We start from the raw sequence: 20,725 nt of genomic DNA on the forward strand, positions 1-20,725 counted from the left end.
TCTTATTCGTTGGATTAACAACTTTTGGGACTTATGTTGAGTTTTGATTGGTTGGTTCATTAATTTGGGTATTAAAACGTTTCAACCGCTAGTTGTATTCTACAGAATGGTAATTTTGTGTATTATAGTTGGGGATGTGCATCAATTTATCGATCATTGTCTTATCCCTGTAGATCCCTGACACCGTACATATCCTTTCCTCATATACACGAAACATACAAAATTCAATGGATCTGCAGCCGACTTTTGGCTTTTTATGCATGTCTTAAAACTAAGTTTTAAACTTTTCCTACAGTCAAAATTACATTTTTAAGTTCGTTTTCGAAGCCATACTGGAATAGTTATTTCTCGTATCGTATTATAAACGGCTTTCCGCGGATATAGAATGTACTTCGGCAAATACAATTCGGTACCACGGGGCTAAAAAAAACTAGTTTTAATCTTATGATTGTACATTTCTATATTCGTAGAAAACTGGATGTAATACGATGCTAGACATAGTTTTTTCGTATTCATGAGAACCGGTTCCTATCCACCGGATTTAAATGAATACGAGAAAAGATTTTATTTACGCTGACGATTAATGAATTTTGATAAAATGCGGTTACTGCGTTGTACAATTCTCAGGGTAATAACCAGGAAGGGAGTTGACAATTGGCTGTTTATTACACCAGTCCCCAAAGTTTTAAATTAAGGTTTTCTTATTCGTTAGCTTAACAATTTTAGGGACTTTTATTGAATTTTCATAGGTTGATTCATCAAGTTAAGTGTCCAAACGTTTGAACCACTAATTTTAATCTATAGAACAGGTAATTTTGTGTGTCAACATTATTAATGTACATCAGTTTATCGGCCATTGTCTTATCCCTGTTGATCCGTGAGGGTAATACCAAAGGAAAACAATTTATTTTTGTATTTGTTTCAGAAAGAAAAGTTTGTTCTGTGTTTTGTCCATCCATGCAAGTTAAGCAAGTAAAGGCAACAGGATAATTCCACAAGATTGCTTGGGACAATATTCTGCATGGTCATTTTGAGTCTTAATTCCATCCTCTTTAAGGAATACACTCTATATTAGTTAGTTAATAGACCACCATACCCGTGACCGTGGCTTAAGACGTAGCGCATCCGCTCGTCGTCAGTGAGTTGAATCTCGGTATCACACCACGTCATAAATAAGAGGTTAACAATACTACTATGTCAGGTGCGCGCCGTAAATAGTTAGAATAGGGGAATGCTTTGGCCCATAAACAGATGCAACTTATTGCCATGCACAGTTAGGACTTCTCAGACAAAAGTTGTGCAATCAAAGGGTTGGTTGTCTGTTGGATGTTGATGAATATCCACAATCCGGCGTTAGAGTAATAATTAGGTAAAAATAGTTAGTAGACCAGTTACCCTATAATTCATTTTTCTGTAGGTAAAGTATATTTAGAAACAAATAAAAAGACACACATAATAGGCAAGTTATCTATTTAGAGTGTATATATATTTTTAGGATATAAATAAATCATCCAATAGTAGTGAATTAGTTACATAGTAACTTTAAAACAAACAAACAAAAAATAACAATTTCAAAGCTTTCATTCTTCTATTCAACTGAACGACCAAAGATTGTACCTTGTAAAAAAACCTGCAGATTAAAAGAACTGTACCTGGATCCTGGAAGAACTATTTGGATGTAATGATAAAGAAAATGTTTGATCGGCTTTATGAGTAATGCCCAACACAGCATAGGTAAGAAAGGGATCTAAAGATAAGATAAGACAATGGCTGATAAATTGATGTGGATCTTCAATATATACAAATTACCCCTTCTTTAGATTGCAATTAGTGCTTGAAACCTTTGGACACTCAACTTAATGAACCAACCATTCAAAGTCTAATAAATTCCCCAAAGTTGTTAGGCCGAAGAATAAGAAAATGTTAATATAAAACTTTGGGGACTAGTGCAATAAATAGCCTTTCGTCCCCTTCCTTCTTTTAGATATTCTTATGGAGCTAGGGTATATAAGTATGACCAACAACATGTCCGTCTGTCCATCAATGAAAACAGAGTTAAATAAATTTATGAATTTAAATGTTCTTAAGATATTTAGGTTTATAGTATTTGCTTTAAGACCAAAGCATAAAGATATAGGACATCTTTGAATACGAATAACCTTTTGAAAAGGCAGCGATATTTTCAAGTTAAACTTTAACTAATAAAATTTAGATACATCAATTTATATTTATAGCAAATATTTTATTTTTGGAACTCTAAAGTTAATAGTAATACTATGGGGATATAAACATCACAACCTATAGATACACGACCAATTATTTATACCAAAATTGTTATTCTATGTAGCAAGGTGATGTTTATTCCCCCACCCCCAAAAAAAAAAAAAAATTTAAATTAAAAGCTTGGACGCCCTTCACAACACCTAATTCTTTCAGGTGACTATAACCCGGTGGAAGGCGAGGCTGCTAGAAATATTGAGGAAACGCAGAACAGAATAGCAAACTCTTTGGATTTAGGAATGGTGCTCATTTTAATCAAATTGTCAAAGGGATCGACGTTAAATTGATGCACATCCCAGTTAATGATATACAAAATTACACCTTTTGTACATTACAATTAAGGGCTGAAACTTTTAGACAATCAACTTAATGAACCGACCAATAAAAGTTCAAGAAAAGTCACTAAAGTTGTTTAGCCAACGAATAATAAACGTTATTTTAATACTTAAGGGAGTAGTGAACAGCCAAAAAATGATTCAAAAGCAGAATTTTGCTCTAAAGTATACAAAAGCTGGAAGTAGATTATAGTGCCTAAAAAAAATGACGTCATACAATACAAATTACCAATGACAGGCCAGTAGGTATACATTTTACCATTGGTCAATATATATGTATATTGGACTATCATTGGTCATTTATATTGTATGACGTCATTCTTATGAAATTGATAAATGAAACCATATTGAATATATCCTGATTAGGAATGCTGGGGCACACAGGACCAATAGCCATGTCAATACCTACTAACCCAGCAGGTGAGAAATGTTCACAAGTAACAGGATGTCTATTTGTAGCGAAGGATCTCTCTCCAACCTCTGAACCGATAAGGTTCTATTATACAGTGAAGCTTCTTAGTTTTAGTAAAGGTCCAAAGAAGGTTTATACATATTTTGGGGTATGGTTAAATGAACTTTCCAAAAATAAATAAATGGATGTTCAACGACAACTTCCTCCTGTCCTCAAGTTCCACTAATGGCATCTAGGGGCGTAGCCGCTTGTTTGGTTAGACAGAAAGAGAGATAAAGATCATACAAACAAAAAGACCATTGGACAAACAAAGTGGTGAATGGTTAATAGTTATTTCTCGCATCGTATTATAAACGGCTTTCCGCGGATATAGAAAGTACAATTATGAGATTAAAACTAGTTTTTTTAGCCCCGAGGTGCCGAAGGCGCCGGCTAAAAAAACTGGTTTTAATCTTATGATTGTACATTTCTATATTCGTAGAAAGCTGGATAAAATACGATGCTAGACATAGTTTTTTCGTATGGATGAGAACCGGTTCCTATCCACCGGATTCGAATGAATACGAGAAAATATTTTCCAGACATGCATATAGAAAGAAATATAACCAAAAGCCAAAAGGAAACAATCACTATAATTGTAAGGACGGACAGAAAGACAGATTATTGTTTAAGACAAGCAGTAAAACGATCCTAGACAAACGCAAGAGTACCAAACGTCGGAGTGGACACTTAACCTAAACTAACCTAAACCTATTTTAAACCATCTTTTAGGTTTTTTTAAAATGTATAACCCCGGCGGGGGGCTTATTTGTACATTCATATATAAACCTAACTAATCTGTATAGAAGTACTTAATTAAATTAATATCTTAACACTCCTGCGTTTGTCCACTTCGACATTTAGGACTCCTGCGTTTGTCCTGGAACCATTAAAACATATATACAGTACAGACATAAGAGGACAGATTTGACAAACAAGATTATAAGATATAGACAGACTGATATTTGAAAAACAAGTCGAACAGAAACAAATAGAAATTATAACTTATATCTTTAATACTATCCACGATATCTAGGCCACGTCCCCGTAGGTCACGGGCACAGCTCCGCCCACGCGGGTATGATGGACTCCGCCTCTATTCATTCCGCCCTCTCAGTTGCCAGCGCCATGGGCCATGGGTTCTCGGGGGCGGGGCCCCTCTTCTCATCCAGTAGACTGACTCAACAGGTAAAATTATTGGTTATGGGGTTATATTTTTTATTTTAATTTTATGGGGGGTCATAAAATATTGCTGTAGAATTTAAATAATCTAATTTAGGAGGAAGAAAGTTTGGCTGTGGCCGCCGCCTCTTTGTCCAGCCATCATCCCGTCGGCAGCAGCGGTCACCACATAGCTGCCAGCAGCAGTAGCGGAGCACCTCAATCCAGCCACCATTCTCCCCCCTCCCTACCCTCTCCTCTACCCCCGCCCCACTCAATATCCACCTCTATCCCTCCCTCTCCACAAATTACCCACCCCATTGCTGCTGCCGCCTCATCTAGTCATCCTACCCCGTCCCCCTCCTCAACCAGATCTGACTCCCTCCCGCCGCTGGCTCCCTCTACGTCGGCGGGGCTAAGTCACGTGACTGGCGGCGGCGTAGCCGGTGGAATTAATAGTATAGCAGATATTGTGAGCTCGCCCGCCTTCTCAGACCCCTCGGACCAGGCACAGTTTGAGGCCGATAAACGGAAGATCTATAAGTAAGTTTTTTTTACATTTTAAAGGCCGTGCTTAAAAAAAATAATTTAATCTTTAATTTAACTTAAAGATCTGGATTTCAAAGTTAAAAATAAAAACATTATATTTGGCACAGATATTATCATTTTTAAGTCACAGTCACTTCTTATGTTCAATATTCTGTTGCATCAATGTTGTCAAATGAAATTCACGAAAAGATAATCTTTTTTGTCATTCTTTTCTACTTATATTTATTTCTGATATTTAAAGCTAGAGGCTTCGCCACAAACATCTGGCAAGAATTGGTTATTTGGCTTAAGCAAATTATTTTACATATAACCAGCCACGGAACATTAATGATTATTACATTTTAAACTACCTATGATTTACTTGAATGGTTTGGGAATCAATATTTCATGTTAAAATAGCCAGGGATCTAAAGGGATAAGACAATGGCCGATAAAAATATGTACATCCCCGATGGTTATATAAAATTACCCCTTGTGTAGATTAATATTAGTTTTTAAAACGTTTGAATACTCACCGTAATAAAGTAACCAATCAAAGGTAAAGTACCCAAAGTTGCCATCGAAAAAGAAAACGTTCTTGTAAAACTTAGGGGACTAGTGTAATAAACAGCCCAATGTCCCCTCCCTCCCTGAAAGGATTTAGTTTGTATCACCCAAAGTTAAAAGGATATTGTTATAATATTTGATTTTAAAGTCTGTTTGGCCGGGTTTATGAAAGAATATCTTTCAAATATATTCCCTATGCATTTAATATGGTTAGGGTCAATTTAACCACCGCCGGAACTTTTACATTTAAATGGCAAAAGTACAATTTTTAACAATTTTGATATACATGTACATTAGGTTTGGTATAATAGTTATTTATCGCGACGTATTATTGACAGCTTTCCGTGGATATTAAAATAAAAAGTATAAGATTAAAACCAGTTTATTTAGCCTAACAAATCTGGTATTAATTTTAAGATTCTTTTTTTAATATTCGTGGAGAATTGTCTGTAAATCGATGGTATACATAATTTTTTAGTATGGCTGAGAACATGTTCTTTTCTTTATTAATAGGTTTCAAAGCCATTCTTGAAAAACAATAATTTTACACCAGTGTTCAAAATTTTCTGTACAAATTCATAAACTTAACTTCCATCTAAAAAAAATAATGTGGAACTTTTAAACGCTCGAAGTTTTATTTTAAACTAAGTTTATATTTGCCTAACCTTTAGTATCATGGACGTATTTCAATCTTATTATAAAATATTGCAAATTTGAAAACAGATATATTTTTACGATTGTAATTTTGCCATGGCTTCTAAAAACTGCAGCAGGTGGACTTTTTATTATTCCATCTCACACACACACACAGACAGATATACACACACACACATACACACACACCTACACACACACACAAAGATATACACAGACAGATAGACACAAACACAGAAAGACAGACAAACACAGATAAAATTCATTTATTCAAGTTATGGATAAAGGAATTTTAGTAGAAGGTAAAAAAAGGGTGTGTAAAAAAATGGCCAATAGTGGTAATGGTAGAAAAATACCACGCATACCGTTAAAAACGTCAGGGGAGAAAGTCACTCAAAAATCAGACATGTGACGTCATAAAAATGAGGAAGATGAGAGGAGAAGTGGGAAAGAAAACCCCTAAAAAAGAGACGGATAATCTCACTTTTTTATGATGTCACGTGGCTGATTTTTGAGTAACTTTCTCCCCATACTGAAAAACGGGCTGAGATCTAGTTTTTGGAAACAAAAATGATGTCTTTGTGCTGTTAGCACTTTAGTAATTACGTTAAAGAATGTGAGGATTGGTGGAAAATGCAACTCTACAATTTGAGCATGTTTTGTCAATATCAATTACCAAAAAATGAAATAAAGTGGATTGGCTTATTAGATTTTAATCCTTTAAATTAAACAACTTGCAGACTTTCCAATTAAATCCCATTTGAAAAGAATCTGCACATATAAATTGATGTACATCCCCAATGCAATGATGAAAAACAAAATTAATGGTTGGCTCAACTTAATAAATCAACCAACCAATATTCAAAAAAAGTCCCCAAAGTTGTTAAGCCAACGAATACGAAAACGTTATTATAGAACTTTGGGGACTAGTGTAATTCCAATATGAATAAGAAACTTTTTTTCTCAAATACATATCCTTCATTTTTCCATGAATTGAACTAAAAATGAAAATTGTATTTATTTTTGTAACACATTTTTAGTTCCCATACATTTAAAACAAGGAGGGTTATATAAAAACTAGAGGCCTCTAGGGGCACTTAAAAGGGGTGGGGTTGAATTCAACAACCATTTGTTTATTTTATATTAAAAAAGAAAAAATATTTTTTTAGGAGGGGGGGGGGGTCAAAGAGGTGATTTATCTGGGGAGGGTGGTGATACATTGTAAAGGAGAACCAAATAGGTCCATCGGTTAGCAAGATCCTTTGGTACACGCACAGATATACAATAAAGATACAGACTTTATGAAAAGGATTAAAACAAGGGGAAATTGCTTTCTTTACAAAAAATGGAAAGGCTAAAAATATTTAAGTTTAAGGAAAACAGTAAAAGTGTCGAACTATGACGTTTGAAAAAATTAACAATTAACCAATAAGAAGCCTGTATTCACTGTGGTAAAATATATAGCGGCCTCTCATTAGTTAATTGTTAATTTTTTTCTGACGTCATAGTTCGACACTTTTACTGTTTTCAGTTTAAGACATACTAATCGACATATGTGAATTGTAGAACAGTTTCGGTACTGAAATGGAAAGGGGGGGGAGGGCTGCATTTTATGCTAAATATTCATGTTTTCTAAAATTGCTGCTTTTCTTTAAATTATGTGTGTTTGTCCGTATGTTTGTTTGTACCGAAGGATTTCGCTAACCGCTTAACATGGTAGCTTCTCATAGGTCCCGGGAAGGTTTATAACTATTTGATGGTACCACCACCTTCCCAAGAGAAATAACAACAAAAATATCTTTTACGTAGAGACTTTTAAAGTACTATTTCTAAGTAATTTATATTAGTAGACAAAACGCTTTAAGTAGAATATTGTTTAATTAATTTTAAAAATTAGTAGGAAGTCATATCCGTCCTTTCTATGAGAGATTGTGGGCAAGTGCTGATTTTATTTAAATAATTTTCTCGAATTTAATTAGATCAATAACCCCCCCCCCCCTTCCTAAACTTTTAATCCGATTCCAATCATTACACACACCTTACCCTCCCCCCCCTCAGAAAAGCTTGGACGTCCTTTATTCTTTATCTTTCTATGATATGATATGATTAAAAACCCGTGGCAATAAAATGTCATAAAAATGTGGTTTTTAAACACACAGTTTTCTTCTTTATGATCTATTGTATTTTGTGTCTTTAGTAGAATCACTTATTTTAAAAGTGTTCTCATTGTATAATAAACACCCCCACCCCCACACCACAAACATACCTCATTTACTGACATTATAATGTCATTTTCAATACAAAAGCGCGTTTGCTGATATGATAAACACAAAAAAATTATAACTGTGTTAAACCTATTCCTGTAAGAAGCCTCTTACAAATTTTTTATTAAAAAAAACAACAAATGAAATTGAAAGGTTGTCCACATTTAAGTTGTGGATTTTGCGTTTTTTTGAGTAATTAAGTTGTTTTAATTGCTGTTTTTTATGTTTTAAGAGCGATTATGTTCATATTTAACTTTAAATTAAAAGTATTTGATAGCTGACCACATCCATAAAGTAACAGAGATATAAAGGGATAAGACAAAGGACGATAAATTGATGTACATCCCCAATGATGATACACAAAATTTCTACTTCTGTAGATTGCAATTATTTTTTAAAAATTTTGGGCCCTTAACTTATTGAAAGGTTATCCACATTTAAGATAATGGATATGGATAATGGACAAAGATAGTATCTAGTTTTGTAATGTACCCTCTTATTCAAATAAGAATGCTAGCGGCTGCAATCCAGCATTTATGGTTTACGAAATCGTAGGAAAGAACTGAAAAATAGCCTAAAACCATCATAAGACTCCAATCTACTAAATGAAATAGCATACCTATATGCATAGAGACCTATATGAAGCTTCCCTAAAATATAGAAATTAATCATTTCAGTAGTTTTCCAAATTTTAAGCTAATCTAAGGATATTTTATAAAAAAAAAAAAACATTTTATAAGGATGTATAAAATAGATTTTATGTTAAGCCATTTTCCTAACTAGTGAATCTTTTAATGCTCAAACAATTTAGCAAAAAAGTTGCTGTTTTTTTAAAATATGATCTTTTATCATATAGACCTATTTTCCACGAATTTTAAGATTAAATCATATAATAAATGCCAGTTTTGTTAAACAGGTCCTTCGGCCCCTTATGACTTCTAAAACTGGTTTTAATATTAAAGTTTTTAGATTTTATATCCGCGGTAAGCTGTTATAATACGATGCGATAAAAAAAAACAATTATCAATTTTCTGTTGTAAAATTGTTTAGCTGAAACGTGAAGCATCTTAGGATTTTTTACAAATAGGTTACACTTTTCCAAGCATTAAGCTGGCCATATATGGAGTCATTTGTGGTACACTAATGGATAATTATCATTTTCAAAAATGTCTGTTTCGGAGAAATAGATTTAAAGATGAGATAAATAATGTTTATTTAAAGAGTTGTATATGACTTAATGACCTAAGAGACAGGGATCTAAAGGGATAAGATAATGGCTGATAAATTGATGTACATCCCGAATGATGATACACAAAATTACCCCTTCTGTAGATTAAAGTTGGTGGTTCAAAAGGTTTGAACATTCATATAAATGAGCTAACAATTTAAAATTCAAAAAGTTTTTAACCCAACGAATAAAAAACGTTATTTTAAAACTTTGGGGACTAGAGCGAAATGTCCCCTTCCTTCCTGATTAATACTCTATTCTAACACCTGAATTGTTTTTACTTGTTATTTTCATCTAAGATTTGAAGACGTGTATTATTAAGATACAGGGATGCATGGATAGGCAAAGCAACAAAATATCTAAAGTAGACACACCCATCTTTGACTTTTAAACTGAAAAATATTGAATTGTGAGATTATCAGTTTAAAATTATTTTAAGGCATTTGTTATATTGTTGTTAATATAATAACCGACCCCCATATATTTTTATTTTTTGAAGAAAAAACGCATTTCTAACCCCAGCGGAAGGTTCTATTGCTTTCAAGACCTATCTCAAAAGGTTCTATTTAATAAATTTATGCGGGGGTCTTCTTATCTTTACTCCTTACCTAACTCACAATAAGCATAAAAAAGCATTGGTAATTTGTATTGTATGGCGTCATATTTTAACAGCTTCATCTTAAAAATCTAAATTGTACTGGTGTGATTTATATATCTTTTATTAATTGATCCATTTATACCTGAGTTGAAAACGACAAGCAATAGAAATACTAAAAATCATAAGGTTTATGTTTAATTTTACACTTTGTTAATTTTCAAAATATCATAAAAACTATAAATTTACTTTATTATCAAAGTAACTATATTTTGCGGTTACCATTTTATGTACTTAGTTGCAGATACGCCCCAAGAGGCCTCTAGGGGCCTTTGAGGCTGGGACGTAGTCGAAAACTCCCCCCCCCCCCTCCTTCTTTTTACAGTAGCTTTGAAAATATTTTTTTTCTACTTGGAAGGGCTGGTAATTTTTTTCTATTGGCAATTTATCTTCAAAGGGTGTTGGTCCCCCCCACCTTAAAAAAAATAATCATAAGCCTTCACAGGACCTTTATATTTAACCCTTACAGATCGGGGGGGTGGGGGGGCTCAAAGAGCCCCCCCCCCCTCTAGTTTTTTCAATCTCATTTTTTTTTGTAGGTAAGATGGAGAGCTGTAACTTCATGACTTTTTAAGTTTAGTAATTATACGTCGGCAAGAGTTGATTTTATTAGGATATCTGGTCTGTGTCGGTCGTGGTGTCCGGTCAAAGTCGGTTGGGTAGAAAAAAAAATTAGAAAAAATTCTAAATAAATCTTAATTTCTACATTATGACATTTGTGTATAAGGTAGAAACCTAAAATTTTTTTGGTGAATACTTAGATATCAATGACCTTCTGAGAAAAGTGGTGTTATGACCGTTTGACCGCTCCCTGACCGACTTTATGACCGATTTTTGTCTGGCTTTTACTACAGACATATATCATGAATATCGTGGCTTCTATTACAGCTAGAGACCTATAATTGTTTTTGGTAAATCCTTGAGCAACAATAAACAGATAAAAACATTATTTGCGCCGCCAACCGCCGTTTTACCGCCATAACCGCCGAAAATGGCGGTTTCCGTTATTTGCCGTTTTTCGGCGATGATCAGAAAAAGTAATTTTGTTAATTTGTTATGAAAAATAAAAGTTCGTCCTAAAATTTGGTCATCCTAGCTGCAAAATTGGCCGCTCTATAGCTGTTTTAAAATTTAGCGGCTGGCCGCTAAAAAGCGGCTAAAGAGCGGTCTGACTGCTATGACTAGAAAAAGTAATTTTCTCTAAAAATACACATGAACCACCAGAAAAAAAATTTACGTCTTTATCTGTACCAGGAGCCGAGATAGAGTGGGGGGGTCAAAGAACCCCCCCCCCGATCTATTAAGGTGGGAATTGGGGCCTGATCTGTAAGGGTTAAAAGGTGTAAAATATTATACTCTGTCTAATTTTTTGAAAATATGCAATATATTCTTAAGATATTGTGATGAAGACGAATTTATGTGTCATTGTTTCATCCCTCCCTGGTTATATATGCTAATAAATTTGTTATATTGATTTACAAGTTATGTATATTAGATTTTGATTTATATCACCACTCTTTAACACTTAACTAGAGCCAAAAGATTTCCATTACTTAAAACTATCAACGATTTGTTAAGGGAGTTAAAACATCTGTGTACTTTTTATTTTTTTGCAGTTAAATAAATGAAAAAAAAATAATAATGTAGTCTATTTTTTAAGGTATAGGAGATAAGCCTGTTATAATTATTTATCGTATCGTATTATAAACAGCTTTTCGCGGATATAAAAATGTACAATTATTAGATTAAAACTAGTTTTTTGAGCCCCGAGAAGACTACGGGCTAACAAAACTGGTCTTTATATATTTTGATTGTTCATTTTTTATATTCGTAGAAAACTGGATATACTACGATATGATACATGATTTTTCAGTTGGGCTGTTATTTTCCACCGGATATTAATCGGTTTTGAAGCCATACTGGAAAATATAGTGGTTCCCAAAGTTTCAAAGACACGACTTGATAAGAGCAATTTATTGTGCATAGTCTTATCCTTAAGAACCCTGTTTATCATTTAAAAAAATTTTTAATCGATGAGTTTGATTTCCCATTTATAACACAAAATTTTGTTTAAAATCTATTTTTTGGGATGATAACTATTTTTAACTTATATTTCTTGTGGTTTTATCAGGGAATGAAAGGGATAAGACAATGGCCTCTAAATTGATGTTCATCCCAAATAATGATTAAAAAAACTAAACCTTCTGTTTATTAGTGGTTGAAATCATTGTCATTAAAAGTCCCCAAAGTTGTTATTCCAACTAATGAGAAACCGTTATTATAAAACTTTGGGGACTAGTGTAATAAACATCCGAATTTCCCCTCCATCTCTGGGTTTTATACATTCTAATTATGGTTAATCTAATGTAGAAAGAGTTATTGTGTGAAATACCTAAGGGGGGTAAAAAAATCCATCTTTTAATTTATTGATTGTATTTGTAATATGCAGGGATCTGAAGGGATAAGACAATGGCCATTAAATTGATGTAAATACCCTATTATGATACACAAAATTACCCCTCCTGAAGTAAAATTCATGAAAAGCCCCCAAAGTGTTTAGGCCAACGAATCATTAAATGTTATTATTAAACTTTGGGGACTAGTTTAATGTCCAATAATGTACAGCCCCATTTCCCCTCCCTTGCTGCCTTCACCCAATAAAAGTAAAATCCACAGTTACCATACCCCAAATAGGTCAAAAACAGTAAAAACACATACATATGTCATCAAGATGTTTTTTTAATGTCATAATGTATAGGTTTCTTGATTTTTTTTCTAATTAATAAACCCCTGAAAATGTACATATGTAAAAAATTATTTAGTTTTAAAAATTTTAATATTTATGTTTTTTTATTTAGGCATCCTTTATTTCCTCTGCTTGCCTTGTTGTTTGAGAAGTGTGAGTTAGCCACCCAATCAGCTGAATGTCCATCTAGTGAAGGTTTTAACATGGACATCCAGGTACCTAATAGGCAGCTAGATAGCAAGGATAGATAATTAGCCACCCAATCAGCTGAGTGTCCGTCTAGTGAAGGATTTAATATTGACATCCAGGTACCTAAGAGACAGCTAGATAGCAAGGATATATAATCAAATAATTGTATAAGTAAAGATTTATAATCCAGATAACTACCTGGATCCATTGTTGGGGACCTTTTTCGTCTGCTAGCAAACTTCTTTTTGCTCTTTTGTAGCGACTTGGCTGTGTTAATATTTCCGACGCCATTGGCTGATGTTCCAAGACCCAATAATAATAAGCTACTCAAACTGGTAAAACTGGACATATATTCACGTAGATAAGTAAATTAATGTGATGATCCGCAAATGTTCTTTTTATGATTATCTACATAATTAAAAGAACTTCTTTGTCAATGTCACAATTTAAAAGAACATTAATAGAGCCCACTGTTTTAGAGAAAGAAGGGACATTGGGCTGTTTGATACACTAGTCCCCAAAGTTTTAAAATAACGTTTTTTTATTTGCTGGCTGAACAACATTGGGGGCTTATCCCTTTAGATCCCTGCTCAATACCAACCTTGTTTTCTTTCAGGCCTTTGTCCAGCACCAACAGCAGGACAAACGACCCTTACTTTCAGACTCGGAGGAAACAAATGAGCTTGTAAGTGCTTAGTTTTAATCTAAAATTTACGCCTAAGACTGGTATTAATATTATTTTATTATTCGTAGAAAATTGTCTGTAATACGATACGATACAAAATTTTTAATCATGGTTATGAACCAGATCTAATACAGCTGATATTAATCGCTTTCGAAGAACAATTGGAAAATAATATGTTATGTTTGACTTTTTGCAATTAGACTATTACATCAAAAGTACCTTAGACTGTTTTATAAGATAGACTAATGAAAAGTTACACCTCTGTGAATACAAATTGTAATTAACACCCTTTCTATTTACATAATAAGCTTAGGCCAATAATCAAGTAATTGATAATCGATATTTTAACATTTCAGGCAAATATAAAAACGTCAGCTCATTTATGACAAAATGAATTAAATAATAGTTTTTTATCGCATCGTATTATAGACAGCTTTCTGCGTATATTACGCTAAAAGTTTTATTAGTCCGGGCTATCAAAGCTGGTATTAATTCAATATTCTTTTTAATACTCGTGGAAAATTGTCTGTAATTCGAGACTTTACATAATTTTTCAGTAAGGCTGAGAACCGGTTCTAATCCAAGTCCAACAGATATTAATTGGTATCAGAGCTTTACTTGAAAGATCAATCTAATTATCCTGCTTGTTATTTATCTATCTAATTATCTGTCTATCTTTTATTAGGGTTGGACCAGATATCTGGCCAACACCGGATATCCGACAAATTACCGGATAGCCGGATATCTGGCATTATAAATCAGCTGGATATCCGGATAAATTAAATATCTGGTACCCGGCCGGATATTGAAAAAGGCCGGATATCCGTCCCTTCCCTACTTTGTATATATCTAGATGATCCGTGCTATCCAAGTGTTGAGAATCCACTTGTTGGAGTTGGAAAAAGTTCAGGAACTGTGTAAAGACTTTTGTAACAGATATATTACTTGTCTTAAGGTGAGTATTTTTGTCCCGGCTATTTTATCACCTTAACTAGCAACTGCCATACCATTTAGGGTTTTTGTACTCAAAAAGGCTATGAAAATAGCTTAAAACCATTCTTAGACTTAAATCTGAAGCCTAAAACCTTCACGGGATCTATGTATATCTTAACTAAAATATAGAACCCAATTAGTTCGGTAGTTATTAAGATCTTAAGCTTCAGACAAAAAACTTACTGCTTTATATAATAGGATGCAAGTGTTGTTGCTACGCTTCTTATAGACATTGATAATTGTACTTGAATAAAATTATATTTTATGCTTCTTTGATATAAGCAAAGTGTTCGATAAAAATTCAGTTCTTATTATTGACTATACAAAAATTGGCAGTTTTTCAATAAGTATTTTTCTGCGTTTAATGTATAGTAGCGGCTACGCCCATAGTTGCCTTTTGGGGGAGGGGGTTCTCTTATTTTCAATTTAAATTATAACAAAAATAAGATAAAAAAAATTTGGGTGGGGTTAAATTTTGTTCTAGGCGTGATTTCAAATATCAAGCTTCACTGTAAAGGAGAATCATATCAGTTCAGCGGTTAACAAGATCCTTTGCTACAAACAAAAAAAAGCTTACTACTTTATATAATAGGATTGATGATATGATATGTTTTATTTAGGGAAAAATGCAAAGTGAGAACCTATTACGAAGTGACTATGGAGGCTATGATAGTGATGATTCTGGGAATAGCAGTAGAGCTTCCACAAGCCAATACATTCCCCACAATGTAAGTGTTTATACTTGTTTTAGATAGATAGACAGAGAGAGAGTTAGAATGATAGTCAGAAAAAACGTTAATCAGACAGAAATGAAAACATACAGAATCACAGCTGGAAAGATAGATTTGTAGAAAACAATTAACAAGAATTACAACATCCATAAATAGCCAAAAACCAACTAAAAACAGTCCGACAGCCTTTGATGTTTGATAGTTGATGATGCTCATTAATGATGGAAATGTTGTCAAAAAGTTTCAGCCTTCTATCTTTTATAGTATCCGAGAAAAATCACGTTAAACCCTATTGAAGTCTTACGGACATACGGACTTTTGGAATTATAGAGTAGCTTCGCTACTAAAAAGAAAAAAAAATTATACAAATTAACCAATAGATACATAAGATAATAGGAAGACATAAAAAAAATATAAAACGATAGATGTAATTTATAATTCTTAAATTATTTGAGGCAAAAAAATGTATTTTTCTGTTTTATGTAAATAGAAAAAGAATTTAGAATATTTTGGATTTAATGATGGTTTAGGCAGCAGGGGTTTCATATACAATACAGATACATGTAGGAATATTATAGATAGAGTCTCATTTTTAATTTTTTTGTATTGTTGTATCTTAAAGAAAAAAATATCTTGAATTCATCGGATTAAAGGCATTTTTACGCGATAAGCAAACATTCTTAGATGTTATTGAAAACTGTTGCGACAGGGATTTTTAAAAAAAATTTAAGTTCAATCTAAATTTAATCTTAAGTTTAATATTCCCCACTATTGCTTAACGTTACCCAAAATATCATTGAAAGAAAACAAAGTTGCGGGTTCACAGTAGTTTTTTCTCCTATTTCTTGCCCTGCGAGGGGCTCTAACCCTGCGGGGTAATCATTAACATTTACCTAATCTAACCTTATCTAAACTAACCTATCAAATGCTAATATGATCAATGATCCTATTTATCTCATTCTTGATTCGATCTTTGAAACTTATCTATAACTTTCCATAATCTTTTTCTGTCCTGTTAAATGGAACAGCGAACATTGTAATCTGTGACGTCATAAAAATACGTCTAGAAAGGAAGGATCAGAGGAGAAGTGGGAAAGGAAACCTGTAAAAAAAGAGATGGATTTAGAAGTATTTGTATAACGTCACACATGACACTTTCATCTCCCTGTAAAATGTTTAAGTGTAAAAGTTTCCTTTTAAACTTGAAATGTTTGTTTCATACAGAATAAAGAAATAATTTCATTTTGTATTCCCCTCTCTCTCTCTCTCATTCTCGCTCTCTTTCTCTCTCAGGGAGTGGACATTGTGCTGTTTATTACACTAGTCCCCATAGTTTATAGTAGGATTTCTTATTCGTTGGCTTAGTAACCTGTAATTGAATTTTGATTGGTTGATTCATTAAGTTGAGTGTCCAAACGATTCAACCTTTAATTTTAATCTACAGATGGGGTTAACATAAAAAAATCAAAAAGTCAAAATCAAATTGAAACATAAAATTATGCTTAACAAAATAACCCCGACTCTGGATTAAAATTATTGGAGAAAAAGTTGGAAAACTTAAAAAATCTAATTTACAGTTCACTATTTAATGTAATGGCTTGTTCCTGCTTATGGGTTAATAAAACCCCCGTTAGCATCAACATGTCACGCCCTCAATTTAGCAGCGGTTTAACGCCTATCTTAAGGAACACTTGCCATACCAAATAACAAAAGTAATTTTATTTTTAGGGACTGTGATTTCTATAAGAATTAAAATAGCTGAAAACCAACTTCAAAGCAAAAATACTGAACACTTAATAGGTAAGAACTCAAAACATGCATACCTAATATTTTAATTTATCGGTCGGTCGATAAAATGTTAACATAAGATGAATCGATATAACAAACAAACATTAACACTTTTTGTTTAATGACATACTTACATAATTGATTACAGATATGCTTCGCTTATAACATCGTCCTTTTTGTTCTAAGAATAAGTATTCCAAAAATCAGATCGATCGGATAATTAAATCACATAAATTGTTTTGTTAATAAAGTTAAAATTATCTTGTTTAAAATGGACGTAAGGACATTCTGGTAAATATTATAGAGTCACTACGCTTTCTAAAACGAACCTAATCACTACTGGAATCATCTTGCAAGGTTAAGCTTTCGGTGGTTAATACATAGGTTTTAGTAAACGCAACCAATAATATGCTTAAAAACATAACAATCATTTTAATCATTTGTTTATTGTGAGCAAACTGCAAATCAATGCTGTTATGCGATTTTAATTTGCTCCTAATTGCTCAGAACAGTGAGGTTTTTGATAATACTTTTGTGAATTTAAGCAGCTAATCTTTTATTTCTTAACTTTACTAAATATTCTGCTATTCAAATCTATAAAGAAATACAATTATTAAGTAGATGCTAATTTGATAGAAGAACTTTCACAACAAACTATAGCTGTTTATCTCTAATAGCAGCAAAGTTTAGGACGGACAAACAAACAATGTGATCTATAGAGTAGCATTGCTACTAAAAATCCGTAATGATTGAAATATTATAATGAAATTTACAGATCTGATTTGCGTTGTCTAAAGCCTTGAGTAACTTTAAAAATATAAACTGTCAATATTTTAGTCTATTTTGATAGGATATACCATAGTTATAGTAGAACAAGGAATGGTGGAACCATTGGTCTGTTTATTACACTAGTCCCCAAAGTATTATATAACGTTTTCTTATTCGTTGGCTAAATAACCAGGGTAACTTTTATTTAGTAAAGTGTCCAAACGTTTCAACCCCTAATTGTAATCTTCAGAAGTGGTAATTTAGTGTATCATCATTGAGGATTTACATCAATTTATCGGCCATTGTCTTATCCCTTTAGATCCCTGAGAACATTAGCTACTTAAAGCTACAAGAATACAGTTGTCCACCTAAAATCCTCACTGTTTTAATGGTTGATAAACTTTTTAAAATTGCTAGAAAAATTGCTCTGTTTTGATTCGGCGGCTAGCTTTTACAAACTTTTATTTGACATACCTCTAACGTTTATTTTTAGTGGCGGAGCTACTTTTGAGATAAATTTTTCGGAAAGTTTTAAAAAATAAACAGAATCATTGTAAATGATTACAAAACACAGAGAAAAACAACTTTATACTTAACCAAAAAGAATTTTAGAATTTTATTGACCACAAATTTATATACTTTGGGCTACGCGGCCTCTAGGGGGTGGTGAATTGAATTTGACCCCTCCCCCCCCGTTTTAGTGTCAAAAAGGAAGCACAATCCCCAACTATTTTTTTTATAATGAAATTAGCTGCGCAACCTTTGCTATTTTCTATTCAAGTTTATGTCGATGTTAAACCGCTAAATTGGTCGTTAGAGGGAATTCTACCTAATATTTATACTATTTTAGTTCATTATAATTGCTTTAGATACACGGTAAAAAATTTCATTATTGATTTTACCTTTTTTACATAACATAATGTAGCAAAGGATCTCGCTAACCGCCCAATCGATATGGTTTTCATTTACAGTGGGGTCCTGAAATGGTTTTAGGCTATTTTTTCTATAAATGAATCTGGTTATCGGTTCAGGATATTTTTTACCCTTCCCGGGTTAACAAATTTTATATTTACTTTAGGATTTTTATTTTTATATTTGTCAAAAAATTGGCTGTCATACGATGCTAAACAAGAATTTTCAGTATGGCTAAAAACCGGTTCTAATCCACCGGATATTAATCGGTTTCAAAGCCATATTGGGAAAAAATAATAATTTTTTACAGTGGGTTGTTGAAAAAAATGCACAGTTTTATTATGCTTCAACAGGCTATTTTATAAACATTAGACTTTTATTTCATTATTTATTTAATTTAAGTTTGATTTAATTTTACCTCTTATTTAAACCCATCGCTAAAAACTGTTACAAGCGAAGCTTTTTTAGAATAAGGGTTGGTTAATTCATGTGTTTTTTATAGCGAAGCTTTTCTATAATTAGGGTCGGTCCGTCCTTCCGTAAAGGTTTGCTTTATTTGTGTAACGGTTAGCTCTTTTCGTTAATTTAGACATGTTAAAATTGTCTGATAGATTTAAAACTTTGCATGATGATTCCTATAACAGTTAGGTATGATTTAGAAAGCGTAGCAACTCTATAATCGTTACCAGAATGGTTTTAAAAGCTATTGATCCATCTCAACCCAAGACTACTTTATCAAACTAACATCTTTGTACAGGCCATATATATATTTCAATAACTAAGGTTATCATTCTCAATCGTCCTATAAACTTTTTTTGACATTTTAAACATATTTACACTCCCGCTACATATCTATTTATCTATTTATATATCTACCAGAATGTCCGTACGTCCATTTAAAACATGCTGATTTTTAACTTTTTTTATTTTTTTTCAGACGATCAATGCAAGAAAACGGTGAGACCTTTGACTAAGATGCTATCCAACCAATCCATTGCATACTGAGTACTGACCCCCACATTAAATTATAAAGTAGCTGCGCTATGAAAAAAGAAAACGTTTTAATTTAAAAGTCCAAAAATAAGGGCAAAAAATTGGAGAGATTAAAAATTTTGCTTAACATTGATTTTTTTACTATTTATATATTTTTATACAAACAAAAATAATTTTTCATAAGGTTTAGCTTGTGCTAAAAGTTAAACAATGTATTAATTTTGATTTTTTAAGACTAATCAAAGAAATTGTCCTTAACATTTGAAAGATTTTTTAAAAAAAATTCTGACAATTTGAACGCTTTATCCATTCCATGCCAAAGAATAAACGAAAAACTGTTAGATAAATCATTAAACTCTATAAAGTGATTTTAAAAATTAGTGAAAAATAAGGTTTTTCAAAAACTTTTACCCTAAAAGGGCCATACAAAAAAACTACTACGACTGTGAAAAAATCTGGTGAATTTTTAAGCTCAAAACAGAAAATGTACCAACGAATTTTTTGCAAGCAAAGCTCTTCTAAAGAGTGCCTCTGTATGTATAGCATTATAACTTTTTATATTATATTAAAATTTACTACTTCTACAATTATTCTTATTTATTAATAAAGTCACAGCTACTTTGAAACAAGCACCGGTTTTAAGTGATTGGCCTTGCGATTAGAAAACATATTTTTATTAGAGGTGGATTCCTTTAAAAAATTAGGGTCGCATAGATGTTTTATTAATTTAAGATTTTATTTTATTTTTGTAGATTATTTATTTGATGTGGAGGATTTTTCAACAATTTTGGTGAGGC

General features: G+C 32.6%; 1 protein-coding gene across 1 annotated transcript; it reads left to right on the plus strand.

Moving 5' to 3' along the window:
* Positions 1 to 1,495: 1,495 nt before the first annotated feature.
* On the plus strand, positions 1,496 to 20,098 carry LOC145306062 (uncharacterized). The gene is made up of 11 exons (XM_080147994.1): positions 1,496 to 1,734; positions 2,437 to 2,513; positions 2,978 to 3,035; positions 4,103 to 4,254; positions 4,346 to 4,770; positions 12,982 to 13,084; positions 13,675 to 13,743; positions 14,597 to 14,698; positions 15,357 to 15,464; positions 17,196 to 17,267; positions 19,873 to 20,098. The coding sequence occupies exons 1-10, from the start codon at positions 1,710 to 1,712 to the stop codon at positions 17,202 to 17,204; spliced, it is 1,128 nt and encodes a 375-aa protein (XP_080004120.1). The 5' UTR covers positions 1,496 to 1,709; the 3' UTR covers positions 17,205 to 17,267; positions 19,873 to 20,098.
* Positions 20,099 to 20,725: the final 627 nt, after the last annotated feature.

This window comes from Acartia tonsa, chromosome 2 (genome assembly GCF_053477335.1).
Source record: "Acartia tonsa isolate MP-2025a chromosome 2, ASM5347733v1, whole genome shotgun sequence".
In the NCBI taxonomy this organism is placed as follows: domain Eukaryota; kingdom Metazoa; phylum Arthropoda; class Copepoda; order Calanoida; family Acartiidae; genus Acartia; species Acartia tonsa.

What these genes read in the sequence shown, in the direction of transcription:
- LOC145306062 (XM_080147994.1), top strand. Translation starts at nt 1,710, where the DNA reads ATGAGTAATGCCCAACACAGCATAG. An exon ending in AATACCTACTAACCCAGCAG is followed by an intron (nt 3,036 to 4,102) that starts GTGAGAAATGTT and finishes CACGATATCTAG; the next exon opens with GCCACGTCCCCGTAGGTCAC. An exon ending in CGGAGGAAACAAATGAGCTT is followed by an intron (nt 13,744 to 14,596) that starts GTAAGTGCTTAG and finishes GTATATATCTAG; the next exon opens with ATGATCCGTGCTATCCAAGT.